Source organism: Haemaphysalis longicornis, unplaced genomic scaffold, assembly GCF_048455015.1.
Source record: "Haemaphysalis longicornis isolate Haplotype H1 unplaced genomic scaffold, Haemaphysalis longicornis Haplotype H1 scaffold_1, whole genome shotgun sequence".
Classification (NCBI taxonomy): Eukaryota; Metazoa; Arthropoda; class Arachnida; order Ixodida; family Ixodidae; genus Haemaphysalis; species Haemaphysalis longicornis.
In genome coordinates, this window is record NW_027526203.1 from 90042941 (window position 1) to 90068088 (window position 25148).

A 25148-nucleotide genomic window follows, 5' to 3' on the forward strand; every position below is an offset into this window, starting at 1 on the left:
CAGTGTTCCTGAGTGCAGCAGCAGCAGCCCTCTCGTCTGCCAACTCATTCCCAGCGATCCCAGCGTGCCCTGGAACCCAGCAGAGGAGCAGCTGATGCTTCTTTGCATACACAGACATGATAGTGTTAAATACAAGATTAACTATGTGGTTTTTGGGGGGTGTATGCGATGACAGAGCGAGAACAACACTCAAGGAATCTGTGTAGATGATAGACTTTGGAATTTGATTTTCAAGTATGTGTCGTACAATAAGTAAAATTCCATATGCTTCTGCTGAAAAAATTGTGGTGTGGACGCTCATGGTTCTGGCTGCACTGAAATTCGGACGATGAGCAGCGCAGGAGACCATAGTGGAGGTTTAGACGCGTCGCTGTAAAATTAAAAATTTAAATGTAAAAAAAAATTAAATATGTAAATGTAAAAGAAAGAAAGTGCTGCAGTATTGCAGCTCGCGGTACCCGATTTTTATCAAGCTTTATAAAAGAAAGGTCATAGAACACAGGGCGAACTTGCCAAGGCGGTAAAATGTTTAAAGAGTATGACCTGTACGCGTCTAAAAACGAAGCACTCAGATCCGAGGCTCGCTCTCTCGCTCGAAGTGAAAAAGGCGGAGTAACGGACGGGCGATTCACAAACAGCACAGATGTGGATGTATCGTTAAGAACAGGATAAAATGGGTGGTTATTCTGAGATGAAATTTTAAAAGCATAAAGTAAGTCCATGTACGTTCGCTGGTTCTCAAGGCTCCACTTATTACATTCAACATATAGACTCTCGACAGGGCTAGTCCGAAAAGCACCCAACGCAAGCCGTAGCCCCAAGTGTAGTACTGGGTCAAGCATTCGCAATGCTGTTTTACTCGCCGACCCATATACCACACTGCCATAGTCCAAACGAGACCCAACCAAAGCAGCAGTATAGAGCCGTAGTAGGAGTTCTTTGTCGGAACCATACGAATGGTGGGAGAGAGCCTTCAGGATATTCATTGTATTAAGACATTTATGTTTAAGTTTCTTGATTTGTGGGATGAATGTGAGTGTCTGGTCAAACACAACACCTAAAAACTTCTGCTCCTTGTTCACAGGAAGCGACACGCCATTAACTGTAATGTCAGGGTCTGGAAGCATCCCGCGCTTCTTAGAGAACAGAACGCAGGAGCTCTTTGCAGGATTCAATTTAAAACCATTCTTGTCTGCCCAGCTGGCAAGTTTCCTGACGCCGAGCTGGACTTGACGTTCGCATATTGACATATTACAATATTTAAACGATATCTGCACGTCATCTACATATATAGAGTAAGAAATTGTAGACGGCAGTGCCTTCCCAAGGGAGTTCATCTTTACTATGAAGAGAGTGCAGCTTAGAACTCCACCTTGCGGCACGCCATTTTCCTGCACGTGTACCTTTGACAGTGCAGAACCAACTGTGACGCGAAAGGTTCTCTCTGACAAATAACTAATAACGGTATTTAACATGTTACCAGAGACACCGAACGACTTAAGGTCAGTAAGTATGCCATAACGCCATGCGGTGTCATAGGCCTTCTCTATGTCAAAAAACACCGTAAGACAGAATTGTTTGTGAATGAAGGTATCCTTGATGTATGACTCCAGTGCCACAAGTTGATCGTTTGTGGATCTCCCTGCCCTGAAGCCTGCCTGGTAGCTCTCAAGAAGACCGTTGTACTCCAAAAAGTACACAAGCCTCCGGTTTATCATCTTCTCGAGAAGCTTGCACAGGCAGCTGGTCAGGGCAATGGGTCGATAGCTAGCGGGAGAAGAAGGGTCCTTCCCTTCTTTCAAAAATGCTACAACTATGGCATCCCTCCAAGACTTTGGAATGTGCCCCGAAAGACACATCTTGTTGAAAAGGTGAAGAAGTGTTACAAGCGTGTCTGTGTGTAAGTTCTGTATCATTGTATATGTAATGTTGTCTGGGCCTGGAGCTGAGGGTTTACACGTGCTCAGAGCACCCCTCAGCTCATGAAGTGTGAACTCAGAGTTATAAGAAGTGGCTGACCTGTCATTGTCATGTAAAGGCTTCTTTTCGGCCATTTGTTTGTGTTTCATGAAAGTGTTTGTGTAGTGTGCTGAACTGGAAACGCGTTGGAACTGTTGTGCGAGTGTGTCAGCCTGGTCTTCGAGTGTCCCCTGTTGTGCTGACCAGAGGCAGCCTGTGTGTTTGTTGTCCTTTGAGTTTGCGTATTCTTGTCCATACTTTCCGTGTGTCTGTGTAGGAGTTTATTGATGTTATGAAGGAACGCCAACTCTCTCGTTTTGCCTCACGATGCACACGTTTTCCTAACGCCTTGGCCCATTTGAACAAAATGAGGTTACCCGACGTGGGGTACCGACGAAGGACACCCCACGCCTTGTTCTGGGCCTCTCGCGCCCGCCTGCAGTCCTTATTCCACCACGGCCTCCGCTGGTTGCGCGAGGCACCAGAGGCGTGGGGAATGGACTTTTCGGCGGCGTCGAGGATGTGCGCCGTGAGCAGTTGGGTAGCTTCTTCAACGTGTAGGTGTCCTATGAATGTGTGGTGTAGTTTGGATGTCTCTGTAAATGTATTCCAGTTAGCTCTTGCTTCATTAAACCTTTTATGGGAAGATGGCCTGCTCGGGCCTGTACCTATATACGTTAATAAAGTGGGGAAATGGTCACTACCATATTGGTCCGTGCCCACACCCCACTCAAGACATGGAAAGAGAATTGCAGAGCCAATAGCCAGGTCAAGATGTGAGTATGTGTTGTGCCCTTTGTTATGGTATGTAGGCTGTTTATTGTTGAAAAGGCATGCTCCAGAGGATGTAAGAAACCTCTCTATCAGGCGACCTCGGGCATCCGTACGAGAAGAGCCCCAAAGAGAATTGTGAGCATTCAGGTCGCCTGTTAGAATGTATGGTTCGGGCAGCTGGTCAACCAGCGCCTCGAAGTCAGAACTCAAAAGTGTAACATCAGGAGGAATGTATATGGAGCATACCGTTATCAACCTTTTAAATATTATTAAGCGTATTGCTACAGCCTCAAGGATAGTGTTTAAAGTGACAGGGTGGCATGCTAATGATTTCCGGACGATTATGGCCACACCGCCAGAAGAGTGTGTGCAGCCATCCCTGTCTTTCCTGTATACCAGGTAACTATTCAAGAAATTTGTGTGTTTAGAATTCAAATGTGTTTCCTGAACACACATTACACTTGGCTGATTGCTATGCAGAATCTCATACACGTCGTCAAGATTATTCAGAAGGCCTCTGCAGTTCCAGTGTACTATGTTCTCTCTTCCCATTATGAAGTGTTCGGAGCTACTGGACTGTGTTGTTTATGTGTCGTCTTTCGGGGCTGTGACTCTCGTCTTTTTTGGCTTGTCGGGAGGCTTTGGCGTCGGGACGCGTTCCTTGCGGTGCACCGCAGACAAGAACGGACCGACGTCCATTTCATCCTCGGATGTCCTCGGAGCGCCTGAGGGACCAGGCTCCTTGGACCGCGAACCCATTGGGGCGCGCTTTTCCTTGCCCGCAACCACCGAGGGGTTCAGGAACGCCTCGGATGGCGCAGGCTGTGCGGTGGGGGTGGGAGCTGCCGCTGGCTCCCCCAAGTGCATCTCCTCAGCGCCCTCGCCTGTGGCTTGGGACGCTGGAGTGGAAGTGGAGGATGCAGCATCGCTTCCACCAGACGTGGTTGCCCCCACAGCCGCTGCTGGCTCAGCGAGCGGTGCGGAGGCGGGTTGGGCTGCCTGAGGCAACCCAGGGGGGGGGGGGCGGGGGCAGGACCAAGTTCGACTCGCGGTACTGGGTCCCCGCAGAAACCAGACGCCGCTCCGCCCCCCCCGGCGAGCTGCGTCGGCGTACCTCCACAGAGGGAAAGAGGCGAACCTCTTCCGCGCCTCTGGGAAAGTGATGTTTTGTGTTACCTTGATGTTGATTATCTTTTTTTCTCTCTGGAACATTTCACACGTGCGGGAGTACGCAGCATGAGGTCCATGACAGTTGCTGCACATTAATTGTTCAGCCTGGCAGTTATCTGTCTCATGATCTTGCGATGAACATTTCGCACACGTTGTTTTTCCACGACAGAAGGTGGTACCATGCCCGAACCGTTGGCACTTGAAACAGCGCCGCGGGTTCGGGATGTACGGACGGACAGAACAATGAATGAAACCTGCTTTGATGGATTCGGGGAGTGAGGAACGGCCAAATGTTAAGAATATATGCTTTGTCATGATTTGCTTATCATCTCGCCGCATGGTGATGCGCCTCACTGCCGTCACGCCCTCGCCTTTCAGACCTTCGAGCAGATCGGCTTCTGTCTCATTTATCAGATCTGGCTCAGAGATCACCCCCTGACAGCTATTGAGGCTACGGTGGGGTGCGACTCTGATGTCCAGATCTGCCATGCGATTCTGTGTAAGGAGGCTTGTGGCTTGCTGGTGAGTGTTCACCTCGACCAGGACTTCGCCGGTTCTCAGTTTCGTGGCTTTGAAAGGCTTGCCCAGGACGCCTTCAAGGAATTTGGTGACAAGGAACACTGACTGGGAAGAGATAGGAATCGAATTGTTAAGAGATTCAACAATCAAGAATCGCGCATAGTTATCTGGCTTTTGGGGTGCAATTGTTGGCAAGGTTGGGAATGTAGCTTCGGTGCGGCCCCTTTTCGGGGGCCGATCACGTTTGGAGGGGGGTTTGGAAAATGCCATGTGATACATTGGAAAGCAGGGAGACGGGGGTACTTTCTCCTTTGACCTTACCCTGGTAGTCAAAGAGGTCCCGGAGCTCCCTGCCTGGTAGACAGGCAGGGAGCCCATCGGCCGGAGCTTGACCAAGGCTCCGACGGCCACCGTTTACGGCTTCTACCCTTCACCTTTAGACACCTCGCCACGGTTGGACACGGCTTATGTTGGGAGCTCGGGGTCCGCGGTGTCGCTGCTCACCGTCACCATGAATACTCAAGGTGCCCCGTGCGGGGTATTTCCTGAGGAAAACCAGCCCAGTTAAGCCTGGTGATTGGGGCATCAAAACTACTGCCAATGGTATGCATACAAGGCTTAAAAACGGCAGACCTTAGCAGAGAAAAGGCAATCCCACATTTAACCAGTTTGGAGTGCCCAGAGCTGTAGTTCGAGGGCACTCCAAACTGGTAAAATGTGGGATTTTACCCACATTTCACCCATGTAGGATTTTACCCATCCCACATGTGGGATGACACGTCCCAAGTCCGTGTCATCCTCCGATGTCCTAGGGGTGCCCGAGGGACCAGGTCCCCTGGGCTTGGCAAAGCCGCTACCGCCGAAGGTGTCGGGCGCATTACAGGTGGCACGGGCGATGGGGCAGAGGTTGGAGCCGATGCGCGACTCCCTGTGTCCATCGCCACCACAGCCTCCAGTGGAAGCAGGGAGGGTCAGGAAGGAGGGACTGAAGGGGAATCGGTCCCGACGGTGACTGCTGCCACCACGACCGCTGCTGGCTCAGCGAGCGGTGCGGAGGCGGGTTGGGATGCCATGGGCAACCCGATGGGGGGCGGGGACGGCGGGACGAAGTCCGACTTTTGGTACTGGGTCCCTGCCGAAACCAGACGCCGCTCCGCCCCCGGTGAGCTGCGTCGGCCTACGTCCCCAGGGGGAAAGAGGCGAACCTCCTTCGTGCCTATGGGAAGGTGATGTTTTCCGTTACCTTTATGTTAATGAGTTTTTAAAGCAAAGCTTTCTACCTCTACCCCCCAAGGGTTCTTTCGCGACCGTTGGTGTCACCAGAAAACTCCAGCGAACAAATAAAATAATTTACTGGCACTGCCGGGAATCGAACCTGGAACTATTAGACTAACAAAGCGAGAGCCCGTTGTCTTACCGATTCAGCTACGAGCCCACGCGAACACGGGCAGACAATTGGTGTACTCACCAAGCACATCTACGGGTTTACCCCCTGCCTTCTCGGTGAATGCCTTGTGAAAGCGTCACACGACCACTCACGCCCGTCTAGCAGCCCTGTGCGCACCTTGCTCATGTGCTAAGAGTTGCAAAAATTAAAGGAAGCTCACACCAATCCATGGAATCTCACTTCTAGTACGCCAATGTGCTAAATCCTGTGGCCTCCAGTGTTCACGTAAAAAATCACAGCTCCTTGTCATCCGCCCTCACGCCAAATCAAGGAATAAATTCAAATACTCCTTGATGACCAGGCCATCACTCCAAACCCCAGCATCAAGATCCTGGGCCTACATTTCCAGGCCAACACCAAGAGTGACGTCTCCTTGCAGCGCCTGAAAAACAGCATTAATCTAATCATACACATGATCAGGCGAGTTGCCACCAAGAAGCGAGGCCTAAAAGAATCCGGTACCTTTCGATTAATTGAAGCTTTTGTCCTCTCGAGAGTTACTTACGACAAACCCCTATCTTCGTCTCGACGAGGAAGACATAGAGATGCTTTATATAATGATTAGAAAGGCGGTTGAGCAGGCCATTAGTCTTCTCATGAGTGCGTCCACACAGAGGCTGCTTAGCACGGGCTCCACAACACGGTGGAAGAGCTGATAGAAGGCCATCTTTCTAACCAGAAGGTCCGACTCAGAACTGCGGTGGGTGACCGCATGCTTCACCAGATTGGCTGGGCAGCCCAGAATGTCACTCCGCTTGACGTACTCCCCGACTCTTGGCGACTAAAACTAAAGATGCTCCCTTTGCTTAGAAATATGAACCCCTCACATAACGAGGGTCAACGAAAAGCACGGGCTCAAGCACTAAACACCACCCTCGGTGGGGCTCATGCAGTTACCTACACAGACTTCTCCTAGCATCGAGGGCAGCAACACGCCATAATCGTGGCTACCTCCAGAACCAAACTCCTTTCGTGTACCTCGCTTAGGACCCAACAAATGACGGCCGCAGAAGAGGCACCCATCACCTTGGCTCTCACTCAACCAGGGGTTCGGAGGGTAGGCATCGATTGCCAGCAAGCCTACTGGAATTACCAGTCGGATTGGGTGTCCTGACCTGCACTGTGCGTGCTAAAAAACCACTAACCCAACGGTTCCATTCAGCTCATCTGGACACCGCCTCACGCTTCAATGGAGGGCAACAAATACGCCCACCCAACAAGCCTGCGCTTTTACCTCCCGTGCTATGGAGCTCCACGAGGACAGTCACCCGCTTGCCCCGTCCAGGGAGATAATCCAGCATTATCGCCTTCTGAGACAGACCGTACCTTCGCCTTACCCTACCTTTCCAGAGAACAACAAACTACCCTACGGCTCATAAAATCCGGGTTCCTTCCCACAGCCTACGCGTCTTCACGTAATGCATCCGAATCGCTACGACGCTGAATGTAAATTTTTCTCAGAAGTAGGAATACTCCGCCCCGTAACCGCGTTTTCGACTGGTTTTCGACTGAGCACCCTTCCTTCTTTCCGTCAACTACCCAACAACAGCAATGGGAGATGCTGCTGTCCAGGCCCTCTCTACCTACCCAGCTTCAGCGGGTGGACAGAACACAGGCCGCGCGGACTGCATATGGGCCCCACAGAAGAAGGAATCACTCCCCAAGGCTGCACTCTGGGCCGTTCATAAATCTGAACAGAAGTAATTCTTCCTCCTCCTTCTCAGCCGCAAGTCTCGTCGCCTCCGTCCGCGGCGCAGAGACGGAGAAGTCAGATCGTCTAACACCGGGTTGGAGCTTACTTTGATTTTATAAAAAAAAGTTTCCACTCTTGCTACACCAATACAACTCAACCACATACCGTTCATGCATCATGCATTGATTTAACCTTACCAAGAATATCTCTTTGAAGTAATAAATGGTGTGGTTAAGTGCATTTCACTTTTCTCTGGTTTTACTATTTGTAGAGCGATGTGAGTGATTTTAAGTGACGTCGTATGAGTAATCGTTATGGGTGCCGGTTACAGCTTTGCTTTCTAACCACATTCACGGGGTGGATTGGCGCGATTTTTTCTCAAGTTGAAAATTTTCACAAGCGCGAGAGGATGCCGCGTGTGGGCCCTGGTAGTTCGGGCAGGTGAATTTGTTTCCACTGCAGTTATCGGATAGCTCATCATGCTGGGCGCATTTGGCACATGTGGTTCTGCCGCGACAGGAGTTGGTACCATGCCCGAACCGCTGCCACTTAAAAGAGCGCCGCTGGTTCGGGATGCACGGCCGGACAGAACGACGAATGAAACCTGCGTTGACATGCTCGGGCAGTGTGCACCGTCAGTATCAGGTGTTTGGTGGCTTTTTCTTTCTTGTCTCTCCTAATGACGAAGCGCATTACTGCTGTCACGCCTTGGTCTTTTAGCCCGTCGCGCAGATCGGTCTCTGTCTCGGTTAGGTGATCTGGCTCAGATATATCACACCCTGGGAGCTGTTGAGGCTGCGCTGGGGTATTACTAATATCCAGGTCTGCCATGCGGGTTTCGCTGACGAGGGTTGTGGCTTGCTTTTGCATGTTGACCTCAGCTAAGACCTCAGAAATCCCCGCACGGGGCACCTTGAGCAATCTTGGAGACGGTACTGGCGATACCGCGGACCCCGAGCCCCATACTTACGCTGTAACCGACCTTGGTAATGAGTTTTAAGGTGAAGGGTAGAAACCTCAAACGGTGGCCGTCGGAGCCCAGGTCAAGCTCCGGCGGATGGGCTCCCTGTCTGTTTACCAGGGCAGGAGCTCCGGCACCTCTCAAGCTATAAGGGTAAGGTTTGAGAAGAAAGTACCCCCGTCCCCTACTTTTTCTAATGCCACATGGATAAATCGAAACCCCCCCGTAAACCTGATCGGTCCCTGAAAAGGGGCCGCATCGATGTTACGTACCCACCCCTTCCAACTTTCACTCTCCCTAAACCTGATAATTATCCCCGATTTTTGATTATCGAATCCCTTGAAAGACACAGGCCAGTTGCCTCAATGTCCGTGTTTCTGATTACAAAATTTATAGAAGGAATAATCGGTCAACACTACAAAGCCAAACAGCAAAGAACTGGTGAGTTGCTGGTAGAAGTCACCACCCAGCAACCGGCCACACATCTCCTGAGCCAGACCCGTATTGCCGATCTTGGCATCAAGGTCACGCCCCACCGCAGCCTCAACAGCTCGCACGGCGTGATCTCAAAGTGAGATCTGGCAAACGAGACGGAAGCCGATCTTCTAGAAGGCCTGAGAAATCAGGGCGTGACGGCAGTCAGGCGGATATCCATAAGGCGAGAATAATAAGGAAATACCAGGCACATCATTCTCACATTCAACCCTTCAACTCTTCCAGACCATATCAATGCAGGATTCATCCGGTGCTCTGTCCGAACGTACATCCCGAATCCGCGGCGCTGTTACAAGTGCCAGCGGTTCGGACATGGTACCAACTTGTGTAGGGGCCAACTAACCAGCGCCAAGAACGCGCAACAAGGTCATCAGTCTGATAATTGTCCCTCTAATCAATTGCTTTGTGTGAATTGCCAAGGACCTCACGGTGCGTATTCGCGAGCATGCGAGACCTTCAAAATTGAAAAGAAAACCATCAACGTCAAAGTCGCGGAAAACATCACCTTCCCGGAGGCGCGAAAGAGGTTCGCCTCTTTTCCCCTGGGGAGGTACGCCGATGCAGGTCGCCGGGGGGCGGAGCGGCGTCTGGCTTCGGCGGGGACCCAGTACCGCGAGTCAAACTTGGTCCCGCCCCCGCCACCCCCCAGGGTTGCCCCAGGCAGCCCAACCAGCCTCTGCACCGCTCGCTCACCCAGCAGCAGCTGTGGTGGCAACAACGTCTGTTGGGGATGCCGCTGCATCCACTGCTTCCTCTCCACCGGCCCAAAGCACATGCAAGTGCACGGAGATGGATACGGAGGCAGTCGCAGCGACCCCCTCCCCCGCCTCACTGCCTGTGCCACCTGTGGTGCTCCCCACGCCTTCGGCACTGGCAGCGCAGGCAAAGAACACCCGAAAGGGTACCACGTCAAGGGGGCCCAGTCCGCTGGCCACCCCCTTGCCTTCAGATGACGACATGGGCGTCGAGCCCTTCCGGCTTTCATCGCAGCGGAAGGAACGGGCTGTGACGTCCAGGTCAGTAGAGAAGGCCAGAAAACCCCTTCCAACAGTCCAAGCCCCGAAAGACCCTACAAAAATATTCACACTCCAGTAGCTCTCAACACATAATAATGGGAAGAGAAAATATTGTTCAATGGAACTGCAGAGGCCTTCTGAATAATCTTGACGATGTGTGTGAGATTCTGCATGCTAATCAGCCAAGTTTATTGTGTGTCCAAGAAACACATTTAAATTCCAATCAATCAAATTCCTAAATAGCTATATGGTATTCAGAAAGGATAGGGTTGGCTGCACACAATCTTTGGGCGGTGTAGCCATAATAGCCAGGAAATCCCTAGCATGCCACCCTATCACTCTGAACACCATCCTTGAGGCTGTAGCAATACGCACAATACTTTTTAATAGGTTGATAACGGTATGCTTTTTATACATTTGTCCCGATTTTGTGCTTTCTAGCTCTGACTTCGAGGCGCTGGTTGACCAGCTGCCCGAACCATATACCCTAACAGGCGACCTTAATGCGCACAACTCTCTTTGGGGCTCTTCACGCACGAATGCCTGAGGTCGCCTGATAGAGAAATTCCTTATATCTTCAGGAGCATGCCACTTCAACAAAAATAAGCCCACTTACGTTAATATAGGACACAACACACACTTATATCTTGAATTGGCTGTTGGCTCCGCAGTTCTTTTTCCATGTCTTGAGTGGGGTGTACGCACTGACCCATATGGCAGTGACCACTTCCCCACCTCACTAACATACATAGGTAAAGACCCATGCAGTCCATCTTCCCACAACAGGTTCAACGAGCCAAGAGCTAACTGGAATACATTTACAGAGACATCGAAACTACCTCACACATTCCTAGGACACCTACACATTGAAGAAGCTACCCAACTCCTCACGGCGCACATCCTCGACGCCGCCTCTGGTGCCCCGCGCAACCAGCGGAGGCCGTGGTGGAATTAGGACTGTAGGCGGGCGCGAGAGGCCCAGAACAAGGCGTGGGGTATCCTCCGTCGGTACCCCACGTCGGGAAACCTCCTCTTGTTTAAACGGGCGAAGGCGTTAGGAAAACGTGTGCGCCGTGAGACAAAACGAGAGAGTTGGCGTACATTCATAACATCAATAAACTTGTACACAGACACACGGAAAGGATGGACATGAATACGCAAACTCAAGGGACAACAAACACACAGCCTGCCTCTGGTCAGCACTACAGGGGACACACTCGAAGACCAGGCTTACACACTCGCACCACACTTCCAACACGTTTCTAGTTCAGCAGTCTACACAAACACTTTCATTGAAACACAAACAAATGGCCGAAAAGAAGCTTATACTAGATAACAATAGGTCAACATCTTCTTATAACTCGGAGTTTTCACTTCATGAGCTGAGGGCCGCTCTGAGCACTTGTAAACCCTCAGCTCCAAGCCCAGACAACATCACATATACAATGATACAGCACCTGCACTCAGACACTCTTCTAACACTCCTCCACCTATATAACAAGATTTGGCTTTCGGGGCACATTCCTCGCTCTTGGAGGGAAGCCATAGTAGTGGCTTTCTTGAAGGAGGGAAAGGACCTGTTGTCCCCCTCAAGCTACCGTCTAATATCCCTGACGAGCTGCCTGTGCAAGCTTCTCGAGAAGATGGTAAATCGCAGGCTCGTGTACTTCCTTGAATACAACGGTCTTCTCGAGAGCTGCCAAGCAGGCTTCAGGGCGGGGCGATCCACGAACGATCAACTCGTATCTCTTGAATCATATATAAAGGATGCCTTCGTTCATAAACAGTATTGTGTAACTGTGTTTTTCGACCTCGAGAAGGCCTACGACACCGCTTGGCGGTACGGGATCCTCAGTGACCTCAAGTCATTCGGTGTCTCGGGTAACATGTTAAACACTCTTGTCAGTTACTTGTCAGCAAGAACGTTTCGAGTGAGAGTCGGTGGTGCACTCTCAAGGGTTCACGTGCAAGAAAATGGCGTGCCACAAGGTGGTGTGTTAAGCTGCACTCTATTCATAGTTACGGTGAACTCCCTGGGAAGGCATTGCCACCTACAATCTCGTATTCTATGTATGTAGATGACGACCAGATATCCTATAAATCATGTAATATGTCAATCTGCGAACGTCAAGTCCAGCTTGGTGTCAAGAAACTTGCCGGCTGGGCAGACAAGACTGGTTTAAAATTGAATCCTGCAAAAACTTCCTGCTTTGTGTTTTCCAGGAAGCGTGGGGTCCATCCGGACCCAGACATTCATCATAATGGCGTGTCGCTTCCTGTGAACAAAGAGCACAAGTTCTTTCTTAGGTGTGGTGTTTGACCACAAGCTGACATTCATTCCCCACATCAAGGAACTTAAAAATAAATGTCTCAAAACAATGAATATACTTAAGGTTCTCTCCCACCAATCCTATGGTTCCGACAAAGAACTCTTGCTTCGCATGTATACTGCTTTAGTTGGGTCTCGTTTGGACTATGGCAGTGCGGTGTATGGGTCGGCGACTAAGACAGCCGTGCGAATTCTTACCCAGTGGTACACCTTGGCCTTCGTCTTTGGTCGGGTGCTTTTCGCACTAGCCCTGCTGAGAGTCTTTATGTCGAGTGTAATAAATGGAGCCTTGAGAACCAACGAAGGTACATGGACTTGCTTTATGCTTTTAGAATTTCATCACTGAATAATCAACCTTTTTATCCTGTCTTTAACGATACATCAATATCTCTGCTCTTTGTAAATCGCCCATCCGTTCCTCTGCCCTTTTCACTTAGAGTGAAAGAGTGAGCCTCGGGTCTCAGTGCTTCGTTTTTTGATGTGTACAGGTCAACCTTTTCAAACAGTTTACCGCCTTGGGAAGTTCGCCCTGTGTCGTGCGACCTTTCTTTTATTACACTTGACAAAAATCGGGCACCACGAGCTGCAATACTGCAGCACTTTCTGTCTTTGCAGTTTAAATACACATGTGCAGACTTTTATAGTGACGCTTCTAAAACCTCCACTATGGTGTCGAGCGCTGCTCATGGTCCAAATTTCAATGCAGCCAGAACCACGAGCGTGCACACAACAATTTTTTCCGCAGAAGCGTATGGAATTTTACTGATTGTACGACACATTCTTGAAACTCAAATTCCCAAGTCCATCATCTATACAGATTCTTTGAGTGTTGTGCGCGCACTGTCATCGCACAAGCCCCCCAAAAACCGCATAGTTAATCTTGCATTCAACACTATCGTGTCCGTGTATGCACAAAAGCATGAGCTGGTCCTCTGCTTGGTCCCAGTACACGCAGGGATCGCTGGGAACGAGTTGGCAGACAAGAGGGCCGCTGCTGCTGCACTCAGGAACACTGTAGACATTACAACGATACCCTACACAGACCTCAAGCCTCACATAAGACAACACCTGCGTAGAACATGGCAAACACATTGGGACGAAGAGACAGACAACAAACTACACGTAATAAAGCCACACTTGGGGCGGTACACAGCTGACTTACACAACAGACACACGGAAGTCGCCTTGTGTAGGCTGCGGATAGGGCACACCCATGCGACGCACTCGTATCTGCTGACGGGATCTTCTAGACCCCAGTGCAGCAGGTGCGGAAAGGCCCTATCCGTAGTGCACATACTAATCACTTGCAAGGCACTTCACACAACACGACACAAACACTACAGACAACATATTCCCCTACGGCCATCGTTTTTTCTAGGTGACGATGCCATTGTTTCCGTGAAACGTGTGTTTGAGTATTTGTCAGACGTCAAGTTTTTAAACCTCATTTCCTATCACGCATAATGAAATCTGGCCCTATACGCCAGTCATTCTCATTGTCGTTTTGTGATTTTACTTTTGTTTTTGCTGACTTTACTATGTGTTTAAGGTTTCACCCCTCATATATGACTATTGTTTTGTGCTCTTTGCCCCAGTTGGCCTTGCGCCATAAACATCCAACCATCATCATCATCAAGACCTCAGAAATTCTTAGTTTTTTAGCATTTTATCTGTTGCCGAGGGTGGCTTCAAGAAACTTAGATACAAGGAATACGGATTGCGAAGAAAGAGGCTTGGATGTGTCAACAGGTTCAACTCTAAAAAAGCGGCGGTTGTTGTCGGGTTTAGGGGGGTTCATGGCAGTAAGAGATGGAAAGGATACTTCGGCGCTGACCTTTTTCAAGGTCCGATCATGTTTGGAGGTGGGTTTTCGATTTATCATATCGCATGAGAAAAAGCAGGGGACTGGGTTACTTCTTCGCTCGGGTTACCCTGATACTGAAAGAGATGTCCCGGAGTACCCTGCCTGATAAACAGGCAGCCCATCCGCTGGAGCTTGACCTCGGCTCTGACGGCCACCGTTTGAGGCTGCCCTTCACCTTAAAACACATCAAGATGGTAGGTTACAGCTTATTTTAGGGCTCAGGGTCGTGGAGGCCCCAATACCGTCACCAAGATTACTCAAGGTGCCCCGTGTGGGGGTGTTATAGAAGCCGTGGACTAAGCCACTACAATTTTGGGGCTGTGTTAGCCTATGACTACAAACATGTACAAGAATATATTATATACCCTCTCTACTCGCCGCGGTGGTTCAGTGGCTAAGGCGTTGTGCTGCTGAGCACGAGGTCGTGGGTTTGATTCCCGCCCGCCGCGGCCGCTTTGCTGATGGAGGCAAAAATGAAAAACGCCCGTGTGCGCGAGATTTCGGCGCACGTTAAAGATCCCCAGGTGGTCAAAATTAATCCGGAGCTCTCCACTACGGCGCACCCGCCGCGGTGGCTCAGTGGCTAAGGCGTTGCGCTGCTGAGCACGAGGTCGCGGGTTCGATTCCCGGCCGCGGTGGCCGCTTTTCTGATGGAGGCGAAAAGCAAAAACGCCCGTGTGTACGAGATTTCGGCGCAGGATAAAGATCCCTAGGTAGTCAAAATTAATCCGGAGCCCTCCACTACGGCGCGCTTCATCGCCTGCGTTGCGTCGGCGCGTTAAACCCTACAATCAATCAAATCTACTACGGCGCGCCTTATCGCTTGTGTTGCGTCGGTGAGTTAAACCCCCACAATCAATAATATATACCCTCTCTTTCTTCAAGCGAGAAGGAAATTTGTACATACAATTGTTTATGCACTGCTCCCCGAATTAAATCGACAACCACGTAACAAACTAGAAACTTGGCTTCTATCAGCAGAATGACAAGGAATTCCCATGCCACCAATGCCTTCCACTTGTATGGGTGTTTTGCTGATCGCTCTTTAGCACTTTAGGCAAGTCGCAGGAAAGGAATCAAGCTTTGGGGTATCGTTTATGACTGAGTGGATTAGCCTGGGTGTTGATATAAATCCATATGCACGTATACGCTCACCTGAATGAGTGGCGTAGCATAAAGACAGAAACGGGTAGTATTGGCGATAGTATCGGGGTGGTGGTATTGGGGTAGAAGTATTGGCACTGCGTATTCTTTTCAAATCTGTCGCCTTGTTTTCTACTCCAGCCTCCTCAGGGATGTGATCAGCAAAGCGAGACCTTTGCCGCCCCTGGTTCCAACGATGCGGAGGGCCGTACGGTGCGGAAAGATGGTCGAAGCGCTGACCAGAGAGTTTTCAAAACAGTAAGAGATCACAGCACTCTTTTCTGTATATATTGGAGCACATTTGTTTACAGGGTGGTTCCAAAACTCCAGCTAACACTTCATACTTTCTTATTCGATCATTTAAGCAGTGTTTTTCTAATTTACAAATTACCAGAGGCCTCCCGCAAGTCCAAAACACTTGCCATCTTCGTTTTCTTGTTGTAGTCAGTTAGTAGTCACTGTTGTGTGTATGTGGTAATAGCGAAGCGTTATATGTGACCGAAAATCCCGAAAAACTGTTGTATTCGAACTGTTATGTTATCAGTCTTTTTATGGTAAAGATTGTGTGCATAAAATGAGTGTAGTGTTACTATAAGTTACGTATACTTTATTGTAAAGCACCCCTAACATAAAATGTGAGGGTGATCTAAACGAAAAATGAAAACGATAATGAAAACGAAAAAATGAAAATTCAATTTATGATGCCTTCAACGACCGTTTTACTCAATCCAATGATACCATTGTAAATAATGATGCGTGCAAGTATATCGGGCATACTTATAACAGTACAACTTTTTTGGCACCTACTACGGAAACAGAAGTAATAAACGTTTTTTCTGCTCATTAAACGGCAGAACATGTGACATAGATGACTTTCAAATGAAACACGTAAAATTTGGGTTCGATATACCAGCCCCTATTCTAACACACATATATAACCTCTGTCTGTGTCCCGGTGTATATCCGCGGAAAATGAAACTTGCCAAAGTCCTTGCTTTTATAAAAAAAATGGTAAAAAGACTAAGATCTCCAACTATAAACCGTTTTACATATTGCCTCTATTTTCTAAAGGACTCGAGAAGATTATTTTTCAGCGTATGTACGATTTCCTTGAATATAATAAGCCAAGAACAACAAGTCAACAGGCTTTAGGAAACACAGGTCTGTGCAGCTGGCGTTGCTGGGGCAAAAAGAATTTATTTTAAAATGTTTTGAAGAACGTCTGCGTACCTTTGGGGTGTTCATAGATTACAGCAAAGCCTTTGACAGCATCAATCACCCATTACTGGTTTTAAAAATGACATACTATGACATTCGCGGAGTAAACCAAGATTGATTGATTGATTGATTGTAGGGTTTAACGCGCCGACGCAACGCAGGCGATGAGGCGCGCCGTAGTGAAGGGCTCCGGATTAATTTTGACCACCTGGGGATCTTTAACGTGCGCCGAAATCTCGCACACACGGGCGTTTTTGCTTTTCGCCTCCATCAGAAAAGCGGCCGCCGCGGCCGGGAATCGAACCCGCGAGGAGTAAACCAAGAGCTCATTAAACCGTATTTACATCCCCGACATCAACTCACATATGTAAATGGCACTCCACAACTCAAATGGATAAATGCTCGCCTCCTCCAAGGCAGTATTTTAGATCCTCTTCTGCTCATACTGTACATAAACTATCTTGTTAACATTGACCATGATTCCAAATATATTGTATACGCGGATGAAACCACATTACTATTTCAATCCAAAAATACGCACAACTTACTCATGATTGCAAACACTTAGCTAAATAAAATGCAAGTATAGTACAGGAAAGATGGCTTAAAGATAAACGCCAACAAAACGAAAGCAATTCTTTTCAGAGCAAAGGGCAGACATATAAATGCTCATTTCGATCTCCAAATAAAATGGTCACGAATACAAATGGTAGCTTCCGCAAAAACCCTCGGTGTCTACTCTGACAGGCTATGCCATGGAATTCGCACATAAATTTTTTAACAAGTAAACTTTCCCAGTTTGCAGGACAAGTATATTTACTTAGGTACCTTCCTTGTCAACTGACACTACTAATTTATATTTCCCTTTTTTGCCAGCTTACTTAACTACTGCTGTCTTCTGTCGAGTACGACCACTGCGTCAATATTATCCGTTTGTCTCGCCTACAAAAACGAATAATTCCCTTTGTTTGCAACGCCCCGTATGATGCCGCCACTGCACCCCTGTTCAATGATCTCGCTGTACTCGTAAGTACAGCACCACTTTGCTAGCCGCCTTGCGCTCCCTTATCGCAAGGAAATAAGAAGCAGTGAGGGTTTTATTGTTAGTCTAGCGAACCTGAAACTAAATGTTCCAGCTATACCACGAGAAAACCAGAACATTGCTTGTTCCGCACCCGCGCACTAATTATGCCATGCAAATGCTTTCTTACAACCTTCCAAAGCTACCAAACAGCCTTTTACTCAATGGAATTGATGTAACATTGTGTTCAGATGCTAGCGTAATGAACCACCTAGCGTTATGCCGGCACATGTGTGAACTCACGTTCTTTTTCCTGTTTTCCATTTTGGAGTCGTTGCTTGCATTGAATGCCATGTAAATGCAACCCGGAAGGCTGCATTCATTGTCAGTATGTAAATTACCTGGATTATTTCTTAAATGTATACATAGGAATGGGTAGGGCATTGCTCATTGTTCTGCACCCATGCAGCCCCCCTTCATTCTTCTGTGTTACTCTGTCTAGTTGACAGGGTATTCTACGAAATCAATTTTTTCAACGTTGTTTCTGTTCCCCTGTTTTCCAGTTTACTGCGTTTCCTTCTTTTCACTTTCTTTTTTGTTTTATTTATGTGTGTACGCTGCTTTGTCAAACTGTAGTAGATCTGTAGGGCCTGCCAAATTGAATGATTGCAAATTTTTCATTATTCTTCTGGCCTTAAACTCGTTTGTCGAAACAAACATCCAAACTTCAAACATTGTGCAAGTGTGCTGTCGCTCTAGACACCGCTGCTCGCACAGAACATAAAGACCTTGGATCGGCTTGTGCAGAAGTTCCAGCGCTGGGTCTAACATTTTCAAGGCACTTTTAGACGGGCACCGAATACAAGGCTTCAATATAGTACGTGACTTTATTAGACTGCTACAAAAATTAAAATACAGTCTGTATGGGTAATGTGGTACTAATGCGAGAACATTTTTATAATATTTTTATAATTTAAGCATTTTTGAAAATTTCTTTAGGCGTTGTTTGAACGCTTCCTTTTTGTCAAGTCACCGAGGAACATACGTTATTTTTTGACGGAAATTCCTGCGCCTTTCAGTACGTTGTCGGTTTCAGGACAAATGCCACACTCGTGTTAAGAAACACACATGTACTATTTCGAGGATCCAGTTTAGAACCATTTCGAAAATGTGTAATATTGTGGCGATGTTAACTTGCTTGAACTGTGACGCTTTGTGTTTATCACGCGACGTGTTGGTGATTCCGTGAAAGGTCTTTTTCTCAAGGTAAGCCATGTTAGATGTCGTTGTAGGTCAATAGACAGGGTGCTGGTAACTCAGATAAAGCAAGAAAAGGGAAATGTACATTAGAAACTTAAAGCTCGCACGAAAAAATGAACGAACACTTGTAAGAATAGGAGTCGCGGAAGATATTTCGCTGGCATCTGCGTCAAATCGCTTATTTCTGGAGCAATTTTTTTACAAAGTCGTTACCAGGGTTTTAGCGTCAGCAAACAGTTTTTTATTATTTCATCTGATTTTTTTTTTAGGCTAACGTAACTGTTTATTTCAAGATTTCAAGATTTCAAGATTTATTTCAACATGAAAATTACCATACATTTGTGTGTGTGCAGTTGCTGAGCTAAAAGCTGCAATAGCAGCTTGACGAGGCCCAGCAAACCGTTACATGGCAGTAACGACCATAAAGACAACATAAGAGAACATAAAGGCAACATAAGAGAACATGATATACATAATCCAATATACGGAATTTGCAAAACAACACGACCGTAAATCTAATTGAACCATCTTTCACTTAAATGGCAGATTACATACATTGTCGGGCTGGTTTTACTTTCGAATGGAAATTATACAAAATCAATCCCAAACAGCAGAACATTACAGGCAAAATAAAAACCAGGCAGCACAAACATTTACAACTTGCAGAGAGGAAAAAACGAAAAGAAAGTCTGCAACTGTCACGATAATTACAAACTTGTCTACAAGGTAACAAAATATTTCCGCAATTCCCGAAAATTAAAGTTTGCCGTGTGCTTATATCTGTTTAGAAGGGAGGGGAGGTTGTGTTGTAGCGATTGTAATTTATAATTGGTTCGGAAATGCGGGATGAACCAAGCATCAGAACTGCGGGTGCTAGGCAAGTTTTCACTTTGTCGCAAAGAAGCCAGGTGAGTAATATAGTCTCTGTATTGGGGGGAAGAAAAGGAAAAGGAGCGCAAAATTCGATATTCATACATGTGGTCCACTTTCACAATGTTGTACATGGGAAATAAGTTTTCCGTTGTGTACAGATAAGGCACGTTGGCGATTAAACGGATGATCTTTTTTTGTAACAGCAATACTTTCATGATGTTTGTTTTCGTTGTGGTAGCCCAAATTAAACTACAATAGTTGACATGCGATGCAAAAAGCGCGTAGTATATGTCAAGTTTCACCCTTCTTGGGAGCAGCGCACGACAGCGAGACAGCGCTCCAGTCGCGGCAGAAAGTTTTTTACATATGCTGTCTACATGAGCATCCCAACTAAGGTGAGCAGAAAAAATGACGCCAAGAATTTTATGCTGAGACACTAAGTCAATTTTGCTACCTGCATATACAAGAGAGTGTTGAAATTTAATTGGTTTATTTCTTGCTCTGAAAATAATTGCCTTTGTTTTTGCTGTATTACTTTTATTCTATTTAATCGTGACCATAATTGGAGCTTCTCTAGCACGTAATTACATTTAGCAATTAAGTTATTTTCGTCTTTGTCAGAAAGTAATATGGTGCTGTCATCAGCATATATGATAAATTTAGCTGTTATATCTACCTGAACAATATCATTAATATAGGAATTAAAGAGCAGTGGTCCCAATACGCTCCCTTGAGGCACACCGGTTGTTATCGGTAAAAACGATGATCGGAAGGGACCTATGCATACACACTGATTCCTATTGCTTAAGTATGACAGCGCAGCTGCTTTGTATCAGCGCAGCTGCTTAGGAAATCGGAATTTTTCGTGTCTGCAGTAAAAAAATACCACGAAATTGCTGAGCGCTCACACGTGAGCGGGGGCCATGAGGCGACAGGCCGGCAGTTAACAAAACCAAGAAAATGGCTAGCGCTCATGTGTGCGTGCCTTGCGAGGACCACCCAGCGTCCCCTCTGCATGTTTGTCAAACCAAGCATACGAACTTAGGGAGATCGGCCAAGATTGCGGCGACGGCCCGGCAGGTAAAAATCCAAGAAAATGCTAAGCGCTCGTGTATCCTTGCCTCTCGGTGACTGCCAAGCGTCCACGGCGCGTTTTTCGAGTCCACGTAGAGTATTCGCTAAGATTGGCCAAGAAACTCCAGTGTTCGCCGTAATCGTGGCAACGGTTCCTCAAAACGAGGAAGGCACGTGCACCCCTCCAATGCCACGTCCAATGATCATCACTTCCAAAACCTGGGGAAGTAATTATGCAGTAAAGGTCCTTGTGTCAGCGAAGAAGGAGCAAATCGGCTACATCGAGGTCCTAAAAAAGACACCACCACCACGAACCTTCTTGATGGTCGTGAAAGCTGCGTACATCATGGCTACCTCCAAGTCTGACGCGTTAGTGAGAGCTCCCTTTATTTTTCGCATGAAAAAAACCCTTTGTTATTTTGTTAAGTTGTCCTGATAATGAGCATGGTTTCAAAGAATAATCCCAATTAGAACTTGATTCGCCCTAGATATACCATTGAGAGGTTTATATACCGTTAAAAAACCGGCTACCTACAAACAAATTACAGCAAATTACATGGGCTGACTAAGCCATTTAGGTTAAGACCGAGGAATTAAAGACACTACTTTGAGGGTAATCTTGGCATAGATGTTTATCGCAGGATATGCGATTATTGATAGCAGCATGTTGTTTACGGTCCTTCAAGAAAGAAAGAAACAGAGTGAATCAAGATAGCTCATATGTAAGAAAAGGAGCGTAGAAGGAATATATATGTAGAGAAAACCAGACATTGAATAAGGGGAATATATATAAAAAAGAAAGGATGGTGTTCTCAACACTTCATGCCCAAGTGACCGCGCGTGAACAGAGGATAAAAAAGGTAACTTACACGACAAGCTCAGAGACATGTTTGCGGAACTGTGTCGAGGAATTATTACATATGTCTAAATATTCGGAGTACTGACTGCACGTACACTGGAAGCGAAACATGGGGCACAAGCCTCGCAGACAGCTCGGATTAAAAAATGTCTCGTGTCTTCTGGTGGATTTTCGCGGCACAAGGAGGGGAACTTGTTGCAGCATTTCACCAGAAGACACTATGCGTGAATGATTTTGAATAGTGTCGCGAAACCCCCGTCTGTTTGCTCTTTTCTCTTTTGTAGTATCCCTCTCCGGTCGCCTAGCCCCGTTTTTTCTAAGACGCGCAGGCGGAGTGTGCCTCTGCGCGCTGACCGACCCGGGAGATGCGGCTGTTGAGGGGAGCGAGCCATCGTTTCGGCTTACCGCAGCCGCGGCATTCCGTTCCCCCCGTGGCGTGTGTGCTGTTCGCCTTCGGGCTCCGTGTCCTCAGTGCTCTTCACACGACCTTCCTGTTTTTTCCCAGTTTACTTTAGTGCGTTTTGTCTAAACGCACCCATGGTTCTCCAAGTGCGCGTTTTCGGGTTCGCCCTTGCGTCTGTGTTTGATTTTTAAGTGCGAATGCACTTCTTAAGCGACCCTGAATCACGCGTTCACCGCCGTCCGTCCGTCCGCAGCCTAGCAACGGAGCTAGCTAGCGTGCCTAGCAACGGCGCCGGATTTCCGACGCGTGAGGGCGCTCGCGTAGCGCCTCCGCTCCCCCCTCGCCTACTCTCCAATCGCAACACCCTCTCTCGGCGCGCCAGCCAGGCGCGCTGAGATAGGGTATAAACAAATAACAGCATCCGGCGCCCGGTTTCGTTCCGAGGACGTTGCGGCCGCAGCGCGACGCTCTACCAACTAAGCCACGGAAGCCACGCTGATTTCAGTTAGGAACGCTTCTTATATCTTTAACGCATTCAAACTACGTCGTCAGCGGCGTTGCGTTGGCGACTCAGCGGCGTTATAGCGGCTTGATAACTGCGTGGTGTACACGTGATACTACAAACCCGATGGAAGAGATGGAAGAGAAGGCGGCGATGCGGTGGGCTGCGGGTGCCGAGCGCAAGCGCCGCAAGCGGGCCGACAACCGTGCATTCGCACTTTCACATTCTCCCCCTCGGAGAAATGCGGGTTTTTTTTTTTTTTTTCACTTTGGCGGGAACATGGCTGATTGGAGCTAAGAAGCGTCTCCCCGATTGGCTGCAGAAAGCCTTGTTCCATTGCGTCCGCACGCTCCAGGATGCACTTCTTCTCCCAATACGTCCCCCACCGGACCGCTTGAAGCGAATATAACGCGGCTCCTCCGGCTATTGAAGCGGCGGGCGACCTGCACCAGGACTCACTTCAGAAACTCTACCGCCCGTCGTCGTGCCCTCCCGCCGGGAGACCGAGATCCAGTCAACCATGTCCCGCTAAGTACTCTTGATATATTGACTGTCTTTCTCATTTATGTAACAAGTGTATTCGTTCTGATTCTTATGTGCTAAATGTCATCACTGTTACCAGTAAAATAAATCAGTTAACTTTAAAACCTCTTCAACGCCTCGACTTTTCCCTGCGAAAGAATGCTACCGTAGCGGCAGGCATTGGACCAAATTACGCCATTACAAAGGTGGTGGAAGGTGCGCGGTATTCGAACACCCCGTTCTACCATCATGAGCTCTTCATCCCCTCCTTCATCGCTGATCCTCCTGCTGCTCATCGTCAAGCTTTCCATCCAGCCGACCTCATTTCCATCCAGCCGACCTCAAGCTTCACCTCATTTCACGTCATCCGTCCGCACTCCGTCGGCGGCAGAAACAAGCGACGACATGTGTGACAGCGGAAAAGACTTTTCAACTCCACGGCCACGGCCAGCGGCCATGCCATCCAGCGGCCGTGCCACGGCCGTCACTGCGCTTCCAGCCCGCGGCAAGCCGGGACCGTCATGCTCGGCACCCGCTCCTGCGAAGAAGAGCCCCCGGGCCAGACGCGGACCGACCGTCCCCGCGACCGCCTATGTCCACCGCGGCGGCGAGTTTCCCTCGCATGCAGTAAGGTGAGAGATTTTTGCCTCTCGGCGCACCGCATGACTGTGGGCCTGTAGCCTTTCCTTCTCCGCGTATCCGGGGCGCCCACTGGTTGTCTTTGTTGTGTTTGCTTCATCACCACCAGCTAGCTATCTGTACCCAGCCGCTGCTGATGCTGGAGTAACATTTATGAAGTGTGCAGCAAGTTTATAGTGGCGTACGTGGGCCCTTCACGCGGGAGTTGGACGACTTTGTAGTCAAGATCTAAACAGCACAAGCGTTCGGCTCTCCCAGCGAAGGAGCCCTGAAGAAGACGAAGACCCCAACGCCCCTATGAAAAGGTTGATTTTAGAGCAGATCTCCCTATATTAGAGATTGCTGATATCCGTTTCCTCGGCTACTTTCCACCGAAGTTAGGTTTTGTCTTGAAGCAAATACGGCAGCCACTTCGGGGTGGGGGTCTGGGGGAAACGAGGAGTTGGAAAAAGAGATATTTACGCTCCACGCCGCTGTTCGAAGTACAAACAAGGACACTGGGAGGGGTGCCCGGGATGCCGCGGACGGGGAGAGCTAGCGGGTGTGCAGTTCTGCGAATGCGTCGGGTTGGCGACAGTTTCTCACCGCTGCTGAGATGTGGCAGATATTCTTTCCTTCTAATGTAAACATGTACGGCATCTATCAAGTCTTCTTTGTTAATTTATCATGTTTTACCTGTATCATTTTCGCTCGTGTTAATGAACAAGTATGAATGTTATTTTTTTGCGCTTTTATTGTTTGTATCGGAGTATTGAGCCGGTAGGAGCGTATGAAGTGTTTTTAAGGGTTCGCTAGGCACCAACTTTGTTGTATTATACGCGCGACTGCCAAGTTTTGTATTTCGTAGCTTTTATGTTTGGATGGTTGGCAGTTTTTCTGGTAATAACTTGTTTTCTTGAGCTGTTCTTCCGTGTTGGTTTCTAGTAGTTTTCTTGTACCTTGTTTTCTTATAAGTTTCTTCGTGTTGTATCGAGTGTTCGAACGAACGTGTGGATCTGTAGTGTGTGTATTTTGTCATATAGGAGCCATAGGGCTGTTTTCAAAAGAGCAGAGTAGAATACAGATATGTTGTGTCAAGTGAAGTGCCCAACAGTGGCTGGTGTGCGTAGATTTCCACTTGCCGGTGAGATACAACATCGATACAGTGAGCCCTAGTATATAATTTTGTTTCTGTTTTATAGTGCCTTCTTATGAACCGTTTGTAATCCTATCTGTAAGGCACTGAGTATTTCCTTGAGTGGAAATTGCTGAGACTGCGCGTGTTTACTTTATTTGCAGACTATTTTCAGTTGGATAGGACGTTACTTTATCTTGTGTTTTTTACAATGTATTGTTCAAGGACAGACTATTTCGTGCCTTACTGCTCAGTACTTCACATATGGCCTGAATAGTGTAGCTGTGTTTTGC

At 48.0% G+C, this 25148-nt stretch overlaps 1 protein-coding gene across 1 annotated transcript in view; it reads left to right on the forward strand.

The window, feature by feature from the left end:
- Positions 1 to 25148, forward strand: part of LOC144177985 (ATP-binding cassette sub-family C member 2-like) — a 603957-nt gene that overhangs the window by 156721 nt on the left and 422088 nt on the right. Inside the window, exon 7 of the mRNA XM_077705540.1 lies at positions 15512 to 15628. Within this exon, the coding sequence (XP_077561666.1) occupies positions 15512 to 15628 (117 nt within the window). The remainder of the gene's footprint in view (positions 1 to 15511; positions 15629 to 25148) is intronic.